Here is a 19,473-nt window from a genome sequence, read left to right as displayed (position 1 = left end):
ACAAAGCCTATTGAAATTGGTAAAATCGGTTTAGATTTGTATATAGCTTTAATTTATTTTCCAATCTTGTCAACATTTTATACAACGCTTTCCTCGTCGACTACCACAATACCTGAGAAGTGTGCTCAAAATCGGTTCAGATTTAGATATAGCTCCTATATATATGTTCGTCCGATTTTGAGAAATATTGCAATAAAGTGCTCAGTTGTTAACCGATTCTCTCGAAATTTGGCAGGAAGGATGTTCTTGTGACTCTTGACATTATTCGTGAATTTCATTAAAATCGGTTCAGATTTAGATATAGCTGCCATATATGTATATCGCCCGATCTTCACTTCTAGAGCCACTGCCATCGTATTTGCTGACCAATCTTGAAAAAACATTCTACAACGGTTCAGATTTAGATATAGCTGCCATATATGTATATCGCCCGATTTTCACTTCTAGAGCCACTGCCATCGCATTTACTGACCAATCTTGAAAATACATTCTACAACGCTTTTCTCGTCAACTGCCACAATATTTGAGAAGTTTGTTACAAATCGGTTCAGATTTAGATATAGCTCCCATATATATTTTTGTCCGATTTTGAGAAATATTGCAATAAAGTGCTCAGTTGTTAACCGATTCTCCCGAAATTTGGCAGGAGGGACTTTCTTATGATGCTCGACATTACTGCTGAATTGGTTTCCAAGAGCCACTGCAAGCGCATTTATTAACCAATCTTGGAAAAATATTGTTCAACGTTTATCACAGTATCTGCTCTAAACCGTTTCAGATTTAGATATAGCTCCCATATATATGTTCATCAGATTTTGGGTAATTTGCAATAATGTTGTCATTTGGTCATTTTGTAAACCGTGGTTATGACAGTTTGCACTTATTTGTTCGAAATTTGATACGGATTGTTTAATAAACCATCTGAAAACATCCGCCGAGGTGCATCAAAATTGTTTCAGAATTGGATATAGCTCCCACATTGTACTTATTGGGTAAGAGTAGGGTATTGTACAGTCGGCACCGCCCGACTTTTGCCCTTCCTTACTGGTTTAATTTTGTCTTAAGGCATCATTTCCTGAAATTTGTAATTTTTCATTTCAAACGAAATGGCATACTGCCTATCCTGATATGCAGGGTGTAGAACAGCTTTATTTATTTTAACACTTGTTCAAAACTACACATACCGTTTTGGAAAATAAAGGCGAACATCCTCCTATACAACACACAACCCAACTCTGCTAACCTTGTGAATGAGGGTAATAAAACTGAAAGAGTCAATTAGGTGTCTTAAGGTAAGGCAATATTATCAACAATCAAGGACGACATAGCACCTGCAATAGCAACGCCATGTTTGCCCGCATGTCCTTAATGGCCCAAGCCAAAGTGGTACAGTTTTTGGCGCCTTTTTGTGAAATCAATATTTAAGAATTATTACCAAAGTAACCATTAAGCCATGTTTGTTACACTTGCCAAAAACAAAACAAGCCAAACGAAGGCAACTCACAACGACTCATTTTAATATTGACTCAGGTTGATGATAACGTAAGGCTTGGGATGGATCTTAAAAATAATTTCGTTCATATTTGTTTTGCTTTAATTTAATGGTCACGAAATGAGTGAATAGCATGAAATGTTAGTTAAGCCAATTTTGTATATTTTTTTTGTATTTTTTTTTCTAAAATATTTAGGTGTTTAATTAAGGTTTATGCGAAAGGAACTCTCAGTTTTGTGGTGTTTTTTATGGCCTTAAAAAATGTATTGAAGATTAGAAATAAAAACTAAACCTTAAGAATAAAGATTATGATGGTCATTTCTAATGGAGGCACCATAAGGAGGGTCCGATAAGAATTATCTATGAAGAGATACGTAATCAGTGTAAAATTCTTACCCACACTCTACCGGGTAGCTTACGAAGTGTTGCCAAGTTCACATTGATATATCTGCCACACTAGAAATGACTGCCACATGATATTTGTTTTCTTGCCATCTTATAATGTTTACAGGCCACCAAAAGCATTTGCTTCCGAGATTGTTTAAAAAAAGAAAGTTATTCGTGATGGAGTTCAGGTGTAATTCGTTATGTTTGGCCTAACGGGCTATTGTTGGAGAACTCAGACACTCCAAAGTGAACAAAACGTTTGTATATCGCACCATAAATCGTTATAATAAGAGTAGTAGCGTTGCCGAACATCGTGTTTACTGACAAGAAAAATTCCCAATTGAGGAATTCGTAAATTCGGAAAATGATCTTGTTAACTTAATCGAGCGCACATATGAGAATTTGAGCCTGCGATCGGGCGCTCGAAGTAATTTTCCATCTCAAGTGATTGTAAGGGCTGTTGTGACCGGTCTCCAATCGTTTTCATATTGCCTGGCGTCAAAGAAAATGCGACTTATTATAGGAAAAACATTTTGGTCCGTCCGTCAGTGAAAATCACGATAGCGGTAGAACGCGTAAAGCTAGACGCTAGAAATTTGGCACAGGTACTACTCATTGATTTAAGTTGTTGTTGTAGCAGTGTGTTGTATTCTATCTTTCGTCTGCTTGATTCTGTTGAGTATCCAGATCTAGGAGTTCTGCGACTAAGTTGGGGTGCGTCCAGAAGGGTCTGGGTCTGAGTCGAGTGGGTCTGGCTGAACAGTTAAACAGGTGACGTGTATCGTGCGGTCCCTGGTTACAATCGGGACATACATCTTGCACGTCGGCATCAATCCTTGCTCTGTAGGAGTTGAGGCGGCTACATCTGCCGGAACGCAATTGACCTAGAACTACTTTGGTTTGCTGGGGTTGGTCAATTTCTTCAGATGCAATGGGAGGTGGTCGTTCTCCAAGGACCACATTCACCCGGTAGCTATGCTCCGCATCTGCTACCGCTTGATACGCCGCTTAATTTATAGGTTTTCTCTTGTAGCGCTAAACTTCACACTCTAGATCATGTAGATCTACGTTGAGGCTTCTGGTCGTTGAATACCTATCCACAGGATGATGATTTGGATGGTCTCTGTGATAACAGCCCAGAAGGTAACGCTTAGACAGCATGTAGTCTTCGCACTGGTAAGATCTTTGTCTCCTGATAAAGGAGGTTCACGTGAGAACTGAGGAGACAGTCTGTCGTGGTTCGAAAAGCGGCATTCTGACAGATCTGCATATTATTCCACTGCTTGTCGCAAATCTGACGAGACCACACTGAAGCTGCAGAACTTACCGCAGACCGGCCAATTCCTTTGTACGTGTTCAACAAAGTTTCTTTGTCATCACCCCAATTACTGCCGGCAAGTGACTTGAGGAACTGTTTCTGCTTTTGACTTTATCTCAAATTGCTGTGGCATGTGGGGAGAATGTGTAAGAGCTGTTAAATGTGACACTTGATGGTCGGAATTATCACTCCGTCAGTCATAACTTTCAGCTTCCTGAAGATTTGGTGACAGATATCTGCAGATTGCTTACAGAAAATAAGAATCAAGTTCGACGAATGCGATCGCAAAATCGTCCGCATATGATACGATCTCTATGCCGTCTGGAGGAGGATAGTTAGAGGTTAAACAATGCCGGAGATATCACCCCGCCTTGTGGAACTCCCTGTTTCACTCTACGGTGTTTCGATTTCTTATCCCTAAATTCCACAAGAGACTGGCGACCACACAGATAATTCGCGACCCAGAGTTTCAGGTCTGGCTGGAGGGACGTATTGGTGATGTCATCAAAGAGTTTGGCATGGCTGACCGTGTCGAATGCCTTCGATAGGTCCATTGCCACTAGGACCATCCTTTCACATGGCCTGTGATTGAAGCCACAGCAAATGTGTGCGGTGATGGCATGCAGAGAAGTTGTTGTGCTATGCAGTCTTCGAATTCCATGCAGATGCTCGGCGAATGGAAATTCTCCAACGAGACTCGGGAGGAGTAATGGCTCAATCGTCTGGGCTACTAGTAACAGTGGGGAGATGGGTCTGTAAGACTCCTCCAAACTTGGGTCCTTTCCAGGCTTCAGTAGCGGAATCACTCTGTCCATTTTCCAGACATCGGTAACTATAAGAGTGTTCAAAGACAGGTTGAGGACAGTAGTAAAGTACTCGACTCCGGGTTAAACCAGATTCTTCAACATCAATGTAAAGATTCCGTCGGAGCCCAATTAGGGCCTTGGATGACTTGGCGCCACGGATTAAATTCGTAACTTCGTCCACGGAAAATTGTGATGGCTGCTCTTCGGTCCGGAGACCTCTGATATGACGAATGGTTCTCCCCTTGCCCTGTCACTCTCGGGATGCACAATAAATTGACGGTTGAACAACTTGGCGCACCTCTTCGAATCAGTCACAGTTTCGTCGTTAAAAGTAACTGAGGTACTGTCATCCCGTCTACCAGGGTTCGACAGTGACTTAACAGTAGACCACAACTTGCCTAAACCGTTACCTCAGTTACATTGCTCCAAGTGTTCCAGTCACAAATTTCGATTACGTTCGTCGAGTACCCTATTAATTTCCAAATTCAGCTCGCTGATTCTGGGGTTAGTGGGGTCCGTGCAACGAATCCCATCACGCTAGTCTGCGAGTACCACTGCCTGCGCCGGGAAATTGGGCCGCACTTGGGGCATTCGACCTGCTGGTATAAAACGAGAGGCTGCTGCATTAATGATGTCTCGGAATTTCCTCTCGTCAACTAACACATCCGAGGGGTGTGACAGTTTACTGAAGCGGCGATTGGTGCTTTCGCTGAAGTCGACCCAATCGGCTTCTTTTGATTGATAAACGTCCGGTGCTCAGAGGTTATGGTCGGTCGATGGTGAGAATTATAGGGAAGTGGTCTGATCCCAAAGAAATGACGGCTTCCCAGGTAAAATCACTCAGGAGATTAGGGGATGCAATGGAAATGTCAGGCGAGCTGCTAAACCTCCTCGTAATTCTAGTGGGAGCATCTTCATTCACTATACAAAACGGCAAAGCTATGCCCCGCTGGTCGTTACAAGTACCTAGGGGAAAATGCCATGAAACGTTATGCGCATTAAAGGCTCCGGGAATCAAACGATTATGGCCACACAGTAGCCCACTTATGTCGGGCTTGTAAGCTTGGCCATTAACTGGGTCACAACTACCAACCGGCGGTATGTACACCTTGTATAGCTCTATCTCGGTAGTACCGGACCTGACTGCTATCCCCATGCACTCCATGTTGGGGTCACTGGCACCAGGCGCAGGCGGGATATGTCTATACTGCACGGAATGGTGTATCACGAAGTCTAATCCCCCACCTCTATTCCTTAAGCCATCCTTACATAGCACGTTGTATCCATGACAACTGTGCAAGATGCAGGTGTTGGTCAGCTTTGTCTCCTGGATCGCTGCGACCAATATATTTTTCCGACTAATGAAATCCGCAATCTCATCGATCTTACCACGGAGGCCGTTGCAGTTTAGTTGCAAAAATGATACATTTCACGACACTGGCCTGACAATTGGGGCTGGGCTGCTGCTGTTGCGTATATTGCCGCACCGGAGAGGTCGGGGGGAGTCACATAGTCCGACGACGAGGACGCAGAAGGCGACAACGACGACGCTTGTGGTCCGCTGCTGTCTATGTTCGCACAGCACATTGCAACATATATAGTGCGACTATATTCCCGTAGCGACGTAAGGCCAGAGCAAAATCGGAAATGTACCCACTCCATGCACCGGTTACATCTCGACAACCGACAACGACCGATGATGGAGGCGGTTCTTGAAAACCGAACAGAACCATGGTCCGCGGTTCTTTTCAATCCAGGCACGGACCAGAAGCGGAGAAGGCACTACGGGATGTGCCTCTCCTATAACGAACACGTACGAATGATGTAGGACGTTGGGGTTTGAAAATGGGTCGTTTTAGTTAAGATTTCATACAGCTCCCATATAAACCGATTTCCCGATTTGAGATCTCGAGGCCCTGGAAGCCGCAATTGCTATCCGATTTGGCTGAAATTTTGCACTTAATGCTTTGCTCCGACTTCCAACAACCACGTCAAGTACGATCTAAATCGGTCTATAAACTGTTATAGCTGTCATACATTCCGATCTCCCGTTTTCCGATCTGGATCAATTTTTGCACATAGTGTTCTGTTATGGCTTTCAATATGCGTGTTAGGTATGGCCCAAATCGGTGTATTACACGTTATAGCTCCAATATCAACCGATTTCTTGATAAGTCTTCTACGGTCCAAGAAGTTTAATTTTAGCCCGATTTGTCAGAAATATTTTTACGTAAAGTACCGATATTCATTTTTTCATTCCGTTTGCAATACATCGAAATACCCATTTCCGACCCTATAAAGTATATATATTCTTGATCGTCGTAAAAATCTAAGACGATCTAGCCATGCCCGTTCGTCTGTCTGTTGAAATCACGCTACAGTCTTTAAAAATAGATATACTGAGCTGAAACTTTGCACAGATTCTTAGTCCATAAGCATGTTAAGTTCGAAGATGGGCTATATCGGACTATATCTTGATATAATCCCCATATAGACCGATCCCCCGATTTAAGGTCTTACGCCCATAAAAGCCACATTTATTATCCGGTTTGCCAAAATTTGGGACAGTCAGTTGTGTTAGGGTCTTCGATATCCTTCTTCAATTTGGTCCAAATCGGTCCATATTTGGATATAGCTGCCATATAGACCGATCCGCCAGTTTAATGTTTATTGTCCGATTTTGCCAAAATTTGAGAAAGTGAGTTGTGTTAGGCCCTTCGACATCCTTCTTCGATTTGGCCCAGATCGGTCCAGATTTGGATATAGCTGCCATATAGACCAATCTCTCGATTTAAGATCTTGGGCCCATAAAAGGCGCATTTATTGTCCGATGTCGCCGAAATCAGTCAGTGAGTTATGTTAGGACCTTCAAAATCCTAGTTCAATTTGGCGCAGATCTATCTAGATTTGAATATAGCTAGACCGATTTTTCGATTTAAGGTTTTGGGCTCATAAAAGGCGCATTTATTGTCCGATGTCACCGAAATTTGTGATAGTGGGTTGTGTTAGGGCCTTCGACATCCCTCTTCAATTTGGCCCAGATCGGTCCAGATTTGGATATAGCTGTCATATGGACCGATCTCTCGATTTAAAGTCTTGCGAATTTAAAATTCGATTTCGCTGAAATTATGCATTTTTCACCGGGTTATGACGGAAGGTGGTTTGCATATATACCCGAGGTGGCGGGAATCCAAAGTTCGACCGGGCCGAACTTAACGCCTTTTTACTTGTTACTTATTTGACGTTTGTGATTTGCAAAGATCTTTATAAGTTATTGGCAATTCAGATCGTATTTTTGCATCCTCAGTGTTAGAGACACCGATGATGCAGAAGTTTGTAACTCATATTGCATGATTATTTGTAAAAGCATTTGAGGGAATTTGGTCTCAACTTTATCTTCGTCTTTCATTCGTTTGTGTTCAGAAGTGATTTTCCAACATTTATTCAGCTGACACTTATTAATGAGAAACTTACCACGGTAAAACTAATATTAAAATAGCTACAAAAACATGACTAACTATTAAGGATTCTTAAAAGAATATAATCTCATAATTATTATATGTATATATTTAAAATATTCAACTATGAATCAAATCACAATTAATGTTCATTGATCTTTCTAAAAGCAACATTCACACATAATCTGCTACGGCCATCCATCATCGCTCTTTGAAACTATGCCTCATAATCTAGGAGGCTGCACCTCCAAAACAAACAAAAAAAAAAGCCACATGCACAGTCATACGTAAATAGGAAAAATTGAAAAACGTATTTCCCATCACATCCGTGCCATAACTGAGAGGGAGGAAGGTAGCGTAAGTGGGTTTGTTTACTTTTGATTACGTATGTACGTCAATCAAGTTCCCAATATTGCAACCACATACGTTGTAGAAAATCCAAAACAAAAGGCTAAACCTCGACTTGATTACAAACTTGGATGATAAAAATATTATGGCATTTTTTACTATTTTTATTGTATTTGTGGTAAAGAAAAAAAACTAGTTTTTACATGCCTCCACTTTGTGTAACCATAAATTATCTATCAGGGATAGATAGATAGATCGCTATGCCTTCAGCGCTTCGAAAACCACGTTTTTTGCGCCGTTATACAAACACCATCCGCCCGCTTCACATGTGTGTCGGTGAACAGATGGGCCGAAAAAGGCAATTTTTCTGCCGGGAGCTTACTCAATAACTTCGATTTATGTACGTCAGTCCGTCTGACCGTGACCTTTATAATGGCGAACCACTGATACTTCGTCAATTCAGAAAACACTCTATTTCCGCTGACATAACACTTGTTCCATAAGTCGAACTAAGAATAGATTTCCCAGCACCTCGATCTTCTACGCTCCTTCTCCAATCTCTGACACCTGATTTTCATATAAAATTTTCACGTAGATTTTTTTTTTCAATTTTAAGACAAATTGGATAAAAATACGGATGGTCCAAAAGGCAGCTTTTGTATTTCGAAATATTACCTGATCTTTGTCTTACGCCAAGTACTGACTTCGACTTTGCGGCCGAAAAGCTGTCAAACCGGCAGACAATCAGCAACGGCAGTCGTCGACAATCAGCGGTATCGAGCGGAGAGTCTCAATGAGAGGCCGGTTCTTGCACAAATATTGAGTGCCTATGCTGCTCGATATGACAAGGCGAGTTATTGGCGCCTTTGAATAACCAATGGCCAGCCAGATCCCGCGGCGATCGCTCCTTTGGACCGGAACGAGTTTGCTGCCCTACAGGAGCTTGACGAAGATCGCCACCTCCATATGAAAATGTGGTTACAACAACAACACCATAAAATGGGTTTCTAAAAATGGAGTTTACTTTAAGCATATTTAAGCTGGTGACCAAGATATTCAGGGCTACGAGTCTCGTTTAAATCCACACAAATTATTTTTTTTTTGTATTGGTTATCTACTTTCAAAATCATATTTAAAGGCCACTTGGGATAGCACAATTTTAAAGATCCACAAGTCCTTCCTGTGTCCATCCCAATTTGAGGGCAAAAAGTGTGCTACACGACCAAAGCACTTTTATTGTTGTCCTATTCTATCCTGATCGGCCTTCACATATTATTTTTAAGACCATTTAATTAAGTCCTTTATTGTTCCGATCTACATGTCCTGCTGAACGGCAGGACGTAACCCATATACTTGAATCCTTATATCAACATTAGATTGGAACTCTACTGTCAGAGACCTTTCGTCTAGTTCCCATATTATCCCGATAGAACTACACGTCCTACTGAAGGGTATTTAGTGCATGGGCCGGTCCCAGACTCTGTCGGAAATGTGTATACCAGATTCGTAGTCAACTTCCTAAGACCTTTCATTTGATACCCATTTTGTGACGTTGGACATTCATGCCCATTTTGGGGGGTTTTAAGGATGTGAAGACCAGGAGACATCTTTGACCAAATTCTTATAACAGATGTGTACTCAACCTCCAAACACCTTTCATTTCATATTCACATTGTCCCAATTGGTAGATATGCCCTACTGGGGGGTTTTGGGGTACCATACAAAATTTCGCTTAAATCGGTGCATCCATCTCCGAGATGTGGCGTATTTGAAAATTGGGGTACTGAACAGACAATCAAACAAAGCTCAACAATTTCTTTTTTCTATAATCGATAGGTGCATCTATAATAGATAGGTGCATCCTTAAGCCCCTCGGACACCAAAAACACCAAGGAATGAATTTTTATATTAGATTTTTACTCTACTTTTAAATATCAACTTTTAAATATCTTTCATTTGATACCCATATTGCCCAAAGCGGTAAAAGTGTCCTGTTGGGTGGGTGAGGGACTCCCCCCCCCCCCCCCCCCCCCCTACACCAAACAGGTCCGTTCGGGTGGGTTTTGGGATGGGGCGCCCCCAAGTTATTTGACCAATTTCGTGTTTTTGGGGTACCATAAGGTGGCATACAAAATTTAGTTTAAATTGGTTTACCAATCCTCGAGATCTGGCGTTTTTAAGTGGTATGGGGGAGGGTCCGACGAAAATTTCATATAAATCTGTTCAGCTGTTTTTAAGTCTATACGGAACAGACAAACAAACTAACAAACAAACAAAGCGCAACATTTTCATTATACCCTACACCACTACTGTGTTACAGGATATTATAACTAAGTGAATAGAGAAGGAAGGGAGATAACCCCTTGATAAGTATACCGATCGACTCAAAACAACTTCCGGATTGGATTTAGCTATGTCCGTCTGTTTGTCTGCCTGTCTGTCAGTTTGTCCATTTTAATTTGTGTACAAAGTACAGATCGCAATTTTCATCCGATCATCTTCAAATTCAGCACAGGCATGTTTTTAGGCCTAGATACGAAGGCTATTGAATTTAGAAAAAAAATCTGTTTAGATGTGGATATAGCTCCCATATATATGTTCGTTCGATTTGCTGTAATAATGCAATAAATTGGTCATTTGTTAACCGATTCCCTCGAAATTTGGCAGGTAGAATTTTCTCTTGACTTTCAACATTACTGATGAACTTCAAGGAAATCTGTTCCGATTTAGATATAGCTCTCGTATATATATAACGCCCGATTTTAACTTCTCGAGTCACAGCAAGCACATTTTATGACTAATCTTGCCAAGCTTTTGCACAACGCTATCCTCGACGATTACCACAATATCTGAGAAGTTTGCTCGAAATCGGTTCAGATTTAGATATAGCTCCCATATATATGTTCGTCCGATTTTGAGAAATATTGCAATAGAATGTTCATTTCTAAACCGATTCTCTCGAAATTTGGCAGGAAGGATTTTCTTATAGCTCTCTGACATTACCGGTGAATTTCATAGAAATCGGCCGAGATTTAGATACAGCTGTCATATATGTATAGCACCCGATTTTCACTTCAAGAGCCACTGCCATCGCATTTATTGACCAATCTTGCCAAAATTTTGCACAACGCTTTCCTCTGAGACTACCACAATATTTGAGAAGAAATTTGCAATAGTGTTGTCATTTGTCATTGTTGTCGAAATGTGATACGGATTGTTTAATAACCCATCTGAAAACATCCGCCGAGGTGCATCACATTTTACTTATAAGGTAGGTTTAGGGTATTATACAGTCACCACCGCCCGACTTTTGCCCTTTGTTACTGGTTATATAATAGATTTCATCGAAAGCGGCTAAAAATATGCCTTTTATTCGCTCAAAAACATACAAAGAAAGAAAGAGATGCATAGATAGAGAGAGAGAAATAAAGAACGTTATGTTTTCTATCCCCCCCCGCCCTTAAAAGTAGCAGAATTATGACAATGCTAGGACCAACATGAGATTAACTTCTGCCATCGCCTTTCGTATCCCCATCCTTCTTGTAAAACGCAATAGCTATTGGGTTGCCTAAAAAGTAATTGCGGCTTTTTTAAATGAAAGTAAATGCATTTTTAATAAAACTTAGAATGAACTTTAATGAAATATATAATTGCCATTTTGTTCTATAACCTTTTGCCATCTTCCTGGCAAATTTAGTATTCCACGCTCATAGAACTTCAGGCCTTTATCTGCAAAAAACTGAACCAAGTGCGATTTTATAGCCTCATCATTGCCGAAAGTTTTACCATTTAAGGAGTTGGTGGATGCATCAAAAGTTCCCAGCCAAGCTCACTCAGTTTTTGGCAAGTGACCAAAGATGTGTGCGGCCTAGCGTTGTCCTGGTGGAATATGACACCTTTACGATTGACCAATTCTGGTCGCTTCTCCTTGATGGCTGTATTCGATTTGTCCAATTGTTGACAGTAAACATCCGAATTAATCGTTTGGTTCCTTGAAAGCAGCTCAAAATATACCACACCCTTCCAATCCCACCAAACAGACAGCATAACCTTCTTTTGGTGGATATCAGCCTTTGAAGTGGTTTGAGCTGGTTCACTATGCTTGGACCATGATCGTTTTCGACTAGCGTTGTTGTAAACAATCCATTTTTCATCTCCAGTTATGATTCGTTTTAAAAACGGATCGAATTCATTGCGTTTAAGGTGCATATCACAAGCGTTGATTCGGTTTGTTAAATGAATTTCTTTCAATACATGTGGTACCCAAATATCAAGCTTTTTAACCAGTCCAAGACTTTTTATTTGATAATGAACGGTTGATTTTGGTATATTTAACTTCTCTCCTATCTCACGCTCAGTTACATGACGATCCAATTCGATTAATGCTTAAAATTTGTCAACGCCGACTATATGAAAAATCTGCAATTACTTTTTGGGCAACCCAATACAATTGTTGTCGGCAAGCTTTCAAAGCAAAGGTAATTTTCGTTTAGCATTAGCGTTGTTAACAAGTTTGTTAAAATGCCGATAATTATATATTTGTTTTTAGTTTTCTCTTTTCCTTGCCGTTCGTTGCCAACAACTTAACGATGTGAGATATCACCTGTACTCATAAGTGGATTGTCTGACTTTTTGCCTCAACTAGATAATTAGGTTGAATATTTAACAAGTGAATGTGTATGACGAATTCTCACGTGTGTGTTGAAAATTAAATCTTGTGTATGGTTTCGCATTGCTAACAAACCTTTAAAAGACAAATTAAGAAAATAATCGTCCCATGTGGCGTATGCTAGTTGTACTATGTTATTGATGCGTAAATCATACGCAATGCGGATCTTTTATTTACTATGGCGTTAATGCAAAGATGGCTCCTTTCTTTGAAACGGAAACTCATTCGGATTTTTTTTGTTTTTGGAACCTCCACAGAGGCTAACGGTTAGCATGTCCGCCTATGAAGCTGAACGCTGTGCTCGAATCCTTGCGAGAACACCAGAAAATATTTTTCAGCGGTGGTTATCCTCTCCTAATGCTGGCGACATTTGTAAGGTACTGTGCCAAGTAAAAACTTCTCCCCAAAAAGGTGTCGCACTGCGGCACGCCTTTCGGACTCGGCTATAAAAAGGAGCCACCTTATCATTGAGCTTAAATTCGAATCGGATAGCACTCATTGATTTGTGAGATGTTTGCCCCTGCACCTAAATGGAATGTTCATGGAAAAAGAAAAAAAATTGCATTTACGGTTTGTAACAGTGATGGGCACACTAACACTGTTGAAAAGACCAAACTGTATTTGTGTGAGTATCATCAAACATCGACTACATGAAATAGCTTTCAAAAAGAGGCAATCGAACGAAGCCACACACTATCCGTGTGCTTCTATTCGTTTTTCCAATGCCCGGATGTGTATGCTGCCCATCTATAGTTTACATCAAAGGTTATTGATCTAATTCAGTGCATTTAGTTCAAGGTCGTTACCCTCTGTCGATTTACAGTCTAAAGCGATATTGCATTTACATAGGTTTATCGAAACCCCCATTAATGTATATTTGCCTCATACCAGTGTATCTTTAAATGACAATCCCAAATGAACTTTTTCATCTTGATATAATTTTCTTGACATAAAATAATAACAATTCATGCTCATTTTAAATCAAACAACGTTATGCTCCAGAAATTTTCATTGCTTTCCTACATAAAAAGATTTTTCTTTGTAAATTTCATATAAAATATGAATTTTTATTTTTGTCTTTGCAGATATACCATCCATTTACTGAAAATTGCAAATTAAAGACGAGAAGCCGCCGCAACAACAATCGCAACCACCATGGTAGAATTTCGCTTCGATATAAGTCCCCTTTTTACCCAACCCATTGTCAAGGTGACTTCAAATTTGCTGCCTCATACTTTTCGTGGTGATCGTCGCCAATGTTTGTAAGTATCCAAAGTTGCCATTGCATTTAGTTTCCCCATGTTCTCTTTCCCACAAATGCACTAAGACAATCTACTGATGGCTATTTCAGGGATGCCACTTCAAAGATGTCAGAAATCATTGATCGCTTGGGTCAACTGTCGGCAAATGCTCAAAAGCTCAATACGCCAGTGACGACAGCACAACGCTTACGCATGTCAGAGAATCAAACAATCTATTTGATGGCTGATGTCGATGCTGGCAATAAGTAAGTTGAGAGTCAATGTATTTGAAGTTATTTTGCACTTAGATTAAAAAAATTCCTTTGAGCCAATTAATGTTGAACGTATTTACTTTAGTAAAACGGTTGACCTTTAGATTTGTTTGAATCAAATAATAAGAAATCTGTTTGTATGAGAGCTATACCTTGTTCAAAAGTCATGCATGTTATAATCTGATACCGAAAGCGTTTAATGGACTGGTGGGTTAACATTTGCCCTCATATCGTAAAACCTGAGAAAATGAGTATACACTCCACTACCATATCCAAAGTTATGGATAAACAAAGGCTGCTCTCGATCATATTTTATTCAGGTCCCGAGAACTCATATACAAGTAACAGTTTCAGCGAAATCCTATGTCAGCTGTATCTAAATATGGTCCTAACTAGACCATAAGTCGGATGTCGGGCGGCTAAAAACAACTCACTGATTCAAATTTCAGCGAAATCGGGTACTAAGTAAAGATTTTCTGGGCTTCAGATCCTTACACGAGAAAGCTGAGATTGGTCTCTTTGGCAGCTATATCTAAATATAGCCCGATATGGGCCATTTTCGTGTCAGATGTTGGGAGTTTTAATACAACTCACTGTTCCAAATTTCAACAAAGTCTGGTAATTACTGCGCCTGTTATAAACCTAAGACCCAAAATCGGCAGATTTTGGGTCTTTGGACTGGATCTGGATCTTTGGTTCGGATATCGACGGGCGTTATAAAACTCACTATTCTGAGTTTAAGCTGACCCCAAATTGGCATATCGGTCTATTTGGCAGCTATATGTAAATATGGTCCGATATACACCATTTTCGGGTCGGATGTCGAGGCATTTTGAGCAAATCACTGTTTCAAATTTCAGCAAAATCGGAGAACAAATTTTGTTCCTAAAGCTGAAGATTGGTCTCTATGGCAGCTATATCTAAACATAGCCCAATCTGGCCCATATACGGGACAGATGTTGGGAGTCTTGATACAACTCACTTTTCCAAATTTCAGCGAAATGCGGTAATAAATGCGCCTGTTATAGGTTTAAGACCCTAAATCGGCACATTGGTCTATATGCCAGCTGTATGTAAATATGGTCCGATATCCACCATATTCACGTCGGATGTAAAGGCCTATAGTGCAAATCACTGTTTCAAATCCCATGGCAATCGGTTGTACGCACCAGATTGATCCGATGGAATCCTTCATCGGCAAGAGCTGCCGCCTCAGTGTACGTGTTCGTCCTTTTTTCGTAGTAGGAGAGGCACATCCCTTCTTCGCAGGCTTCTGGTCCGTGCCGAGATTGAAAAGAACCCGGGACCCTGGTTCTGTTCGGTTTTCCAGAACCGCCTCCATTGTCGGTTGGTGTCGGTGAGGAGTAACCGGTGCATGGAGTGGGTACATTTCCCATCTTGTTCTGACCCTACATCACATCGGGAGTATAGCCATACTGAATATGTTGCAAGGTGCCGTGTGCACATAGACAGCAATGGGTCACAACCGTCGTCGTCGTCGCCTTCTGCGTCCTCGTCGTTGGACTATGTGGTCTCCGAGCCGATGAACAGCCATTACAATTTACCGTGGGCGAAGTTACGAATGTCATTCGTGGCGCCAAATCATCCAAGCCGTTGGGTCCCGACGGAATCTCTGCATTGATGTTGAAGAATCTTGATTTACCTGGAGTTGAGTACCTTACTACTGTCCTCAACCTGTTTTTGAACAATCTTATAGTTCCGGATGTCTGAAAGTCGGACAGAGTGATCCTGCTACTGAAGCCTGGAAAGGACCCGAGTTTGGGGGAGTCGTACAGACCGATCTTCTTTCTCTCACCAGTGCCAAAGACGCTTGAGGCATCACTCCTCCCGAGCTTTGCATGCCATCATTCTACATATTTGCCGGGCTTCAATCAGCTCAGGCCATGTGATAGGACGGTTCTCGTGGCACTGGACCTATCGAAGGCATTCAGCCATGCCAAACTCTTTGAGGACATCGCCAACACGTCCCTCCAGCCAGGCCTGAAACGCTGGGTCGAGAATTATCTGTGTGGTCGCCAGTCATTTGTGGAATTTAGAGATAAGAAGTCGAAGCTCCGAAGAGTGAAACAGCGAGTTCCCCAAGACAGGATGATATCTCCGGCACTGTTTAACCTCTATCTATCCTTCATTCCTCCCCCTCCAGATGGCATAGAGATCGTTTCATATGCGGACGATTGTACGATCATGGCATCAGGCCCCCTACCCATTGATGACATCTGCGATAGGTTGAATGTCTACCTCAACGAACTTGCCACCTATTTCGCTGCAAGAAATCTGAAAATATCTGCCACCAAATCTTCTGCCACATTATTCACTACATACACACATGAGGTGCGTAGAGAGCTGAAAGTGATGGTCGACGGCGTGACAATTCCGGCCATCAAGTGTCCCAAAATACTTGGTGCCACATTTGACAGCTCTTACACATTCTCCCCACATGCCACAGCAATTTGCGATAAAGTAAAAAGTAGAAACAAGGTCCTCAAGTCACTTGCCGGCAGCATTTAGGGTGCAGACAAAGAAACCTTGTTGACCACATACAAAGCAATTGGCCGGTCTCTGGTGAGTTAAGCAGCGCCAGTGTGTTCCCGTCTGCTCTGTGACACGCAATGTAATAATATTCAGATTTGTCAGAATGCAGCCCTCCGAACTGCGCCGGGCTATCTCCTCAGTTCTAATGTGGATCACCTCCATCAGGAGGCAAAGATCCTGCCAGTGTGAAGACATAACTAAGCAATACGTTTTGGGCTGTTATCGCAGAGACTTGTGGATAGATATCCACCGCTCAGAAGCCTTAAGGAAGATCTACATGATCTAGAGTGTGAGGTTCAGCGCTACAAGAGAAAACCTCTAGATCAAGAGGGTGTAGACAACATTCATACAGACACGGTAGCAGATGCGGTAAATAGCTCCTGGGTGAATGTAGTCCTTGGAGAACGACCGCCTCTCATTGCACCAGAAGAAGTTGACCTCCCCCGGAAAACCAGAGTTCTGGCTCAATTAGGTTCCGGCAAATGCAGCCGCCTCAACTCGTACAGAGTAAGAATTGATGATGACGTGCAAAATGTATGTCCCGATTGTGACCAAGGAGCACACGATACACGTCACCTGTTTAACTGCTTAGACCCACTCGACTCAGACCCAGATCCCTTTGGACGCACCCCATCTTAGTCGCCGAGTTCCTGGATCTTGACACTCAACAGAATTAAGCAGACGAAAGATAGAACACAACAAACTGCTACAACTACAACTATTTCAAATTTCAGCAAAATCAGAGAATAAATGCGCCTTTGGCAGATCGGTCTATATGGCAGCTATATATGAATATGTTCCGTTCTGGACCATTTTGGTTCGAATATCGGCGGGAGTAATAAAACTCACTATGCCAAAATTCAGCGAAATCTGATAATAAATGTGCCTGTTATCGGCTTAAGACCCTAAATCGCCAGATCTGTCTTTTTGGCAGCTATATCCAAATAAAGTACTATGTGGCCATTCAAGAACTTAACCTTAATTCGAGTGCAAAACTCAATAACGCAATACCTCCATTTTTACAGACTGTTGCGTGATTACAGGGCTCAAGAAGTCAAATCGGGAGATCGGTTTATATGGCAGCTATATCAGGTTCTAGACCGATTTAATTTCAATTTCAGCCAAATCGGACAAAAATTGCGATTTATATGGAAGCTATATCCAAATCTGAACCGATAGGGCCCATTTGCAATCCCCAACGACCTACATCAATATAAAGTATCTGTGTAATATTTCAAGCGGCTAGCTCCAGAATATATATATTGGGTTGCCTAAAAAGTAATTGCGGATTTTTTAAAAGAAAGTAAATGCATTTTTAATACAACTTAGAATGAACTTGAATCAAATGTACAATTGCCATTTTGTTCGATAACCTTTTGCCATCTTCCTGGCAACTTTAGTATTTCACGCTCATAGATCTTCGGGCCTTTATCTGCAAAAAACTGAACCAAGTGCGATTTTATAGCCTCATCATTGCCGAATGTTTTACCATTTAAGGAGTTCTGCAAAGATCGAATTAAATGGTATTCTGATGGTGCAAGGTCAGGGCTATATATGGTAGATGTATCAAAAGTTCCCAGCCAAGCTCACTCAGTTTTTGGCGAGTGACCAAAGATGTGTGCGGTCTAGCGTTGTCCTGGTGGAATATGACACCTTTACGATTGACCAATTCTGGTCGCTTCTCCCCGATGGCGGTATTCAATTTGTCCAATTGTTGACAGTAAACATCCGAATTAATCGTTTGGTTCCTTGGAAGCAGCTCAAAATATACCACACCCTTCCAATCCCACCAAACAGACAGCATAACCTTCTTTTGTTGGATATCAGCCTTTGAAGTGGTTTGAGCTGGTTTACCATGCTTGGACCATGATCGTTTTCGACTAACGTTGTTGTAAACAATCCATTTTTCATCTCCAGTTATGATTCGTTTTAAAAACGGATCGCATTCATTGCGTTTAAGGTGCATTTCACAAGCGTTGATTGGGTTTGTTAAATGAATTTCTTTCAATACGCCAAACAAACAAATGTGAACAAAATTTCGCGCACTTTTTTTCTAAAGCAAGCTAAAAGTAACAGCTGATAACTGACAGAAGAAAGAATGCAATTACAGAGTCACAAGCCGTTGAAAAAATTTGTCAACGCCGACTATATTACCGACAATTACTTTTTGGGCAACCCAATATTTTATGGGGTTTTAGATCAATATTTCAAGTTGTTACAAACAGATTGACTAGGTTAGTATACCCCCATCCTATGGTGGTGGGTATAATAAAATGAAACGCCTGGGTTCGAGTCGTGGCGAGTTCATCAGAAAAAATTTTCAGCGGTGGTTTTACCTTCCTAATGCTTACAACATTTGTCAGGTATTATGCCATGTAAAAACTTGTCTCCAAAGAGGTGTTGCAATGCGGAACGCCGTTAGGACTCGGCTAAAAAAAGGAGGGCCCTTATTATTGAGCTTAAACTTGAATCGGACAGCACTCATTGATATGTGAATAGTTTGCCCCTGTTCCTGAGTGGAATTTTCATTTGTAAATTTTTCCGAACGTAGCACTGAGAGATAGATTTGTAAACGGAACAGGACGGTTCGGAAGGAGGGTGGAATAAGATCAGGCTAAGCTACAGATGTACGTGCTTTCGTACGAAATAGGCGTTTTCACCCTCCGCTCGAGTTCCCCATTCTTCTTGTTTCTTTTATACGTGTATCCAGAGGTTGGATTTGGTCCAAGGTATCACATCTTCTTTTTTTATACCCTACACCACCACTATGGTACAGGGTATAAAAAGTTTGTGCATTTGTTTGTAACGCTAAGAAGGAGAAGAGCTAGACCCATTGATAAATATGCCGATGGACTCAGAATCACTTTCTGATTCGATTTAGCCATGTCCGCCTGTGAGTCCATGTGTTCTTGTAATCAAGGTACAGGTC

General features: G+C 41.3%; 1 protein-coding gene across 9 annotated transcripts in view; it reads left to right on the top strand.

Annotated features, from left to right (window-relative positions):
* LOC106084962 (alpha-tubulin N-acetyltransferase 1) overlaps window positions 1–19,473 on the top strand; it is a 171,866-nt gene that overhangs the window by 78,816 nt on the left and 73,577 nt on the right. For all 9 annotated transcript variants that reach the window (XM_059360754.1, XM_059360755.1, XM_059360751.1 and 6 more), the window contains 2 exons: window positions 13,564–13,740; window positions 13,830–13,985. In XM_059360754.1, coding sequence (XP_059216737.1) covers window positions 13,634–13,740; window positions 13,830–13,985 — 263 coding nt within the window. In that variant the 5' untranslated portion in view covers window positions 13,564–13,633. The remainder of the gene's footprint in view (window positions 1–13,563; window positions 13,741–13,829; window positions 13,986–19,473) is intronic.

The sequence above is a fragment of the Stomoxys calcitrans genome, chromosome 1 (genome assembly GCF_963082655.1).
Source record: "Stomoxys calcitrans chromosome 1, idStoCalc2.1, whole genome shotgun sequence".
In the NCBI taxonomy this organism is placed as follows: Eukaryota; Metazoa; Arthropoda; class Insecta; order Diptera; family Muscidae; genus Stomoxys; species Stomoxys calcitrans.
This window is presented reverse-complemented; position numbering and strand designations above follow the sequence as displayed.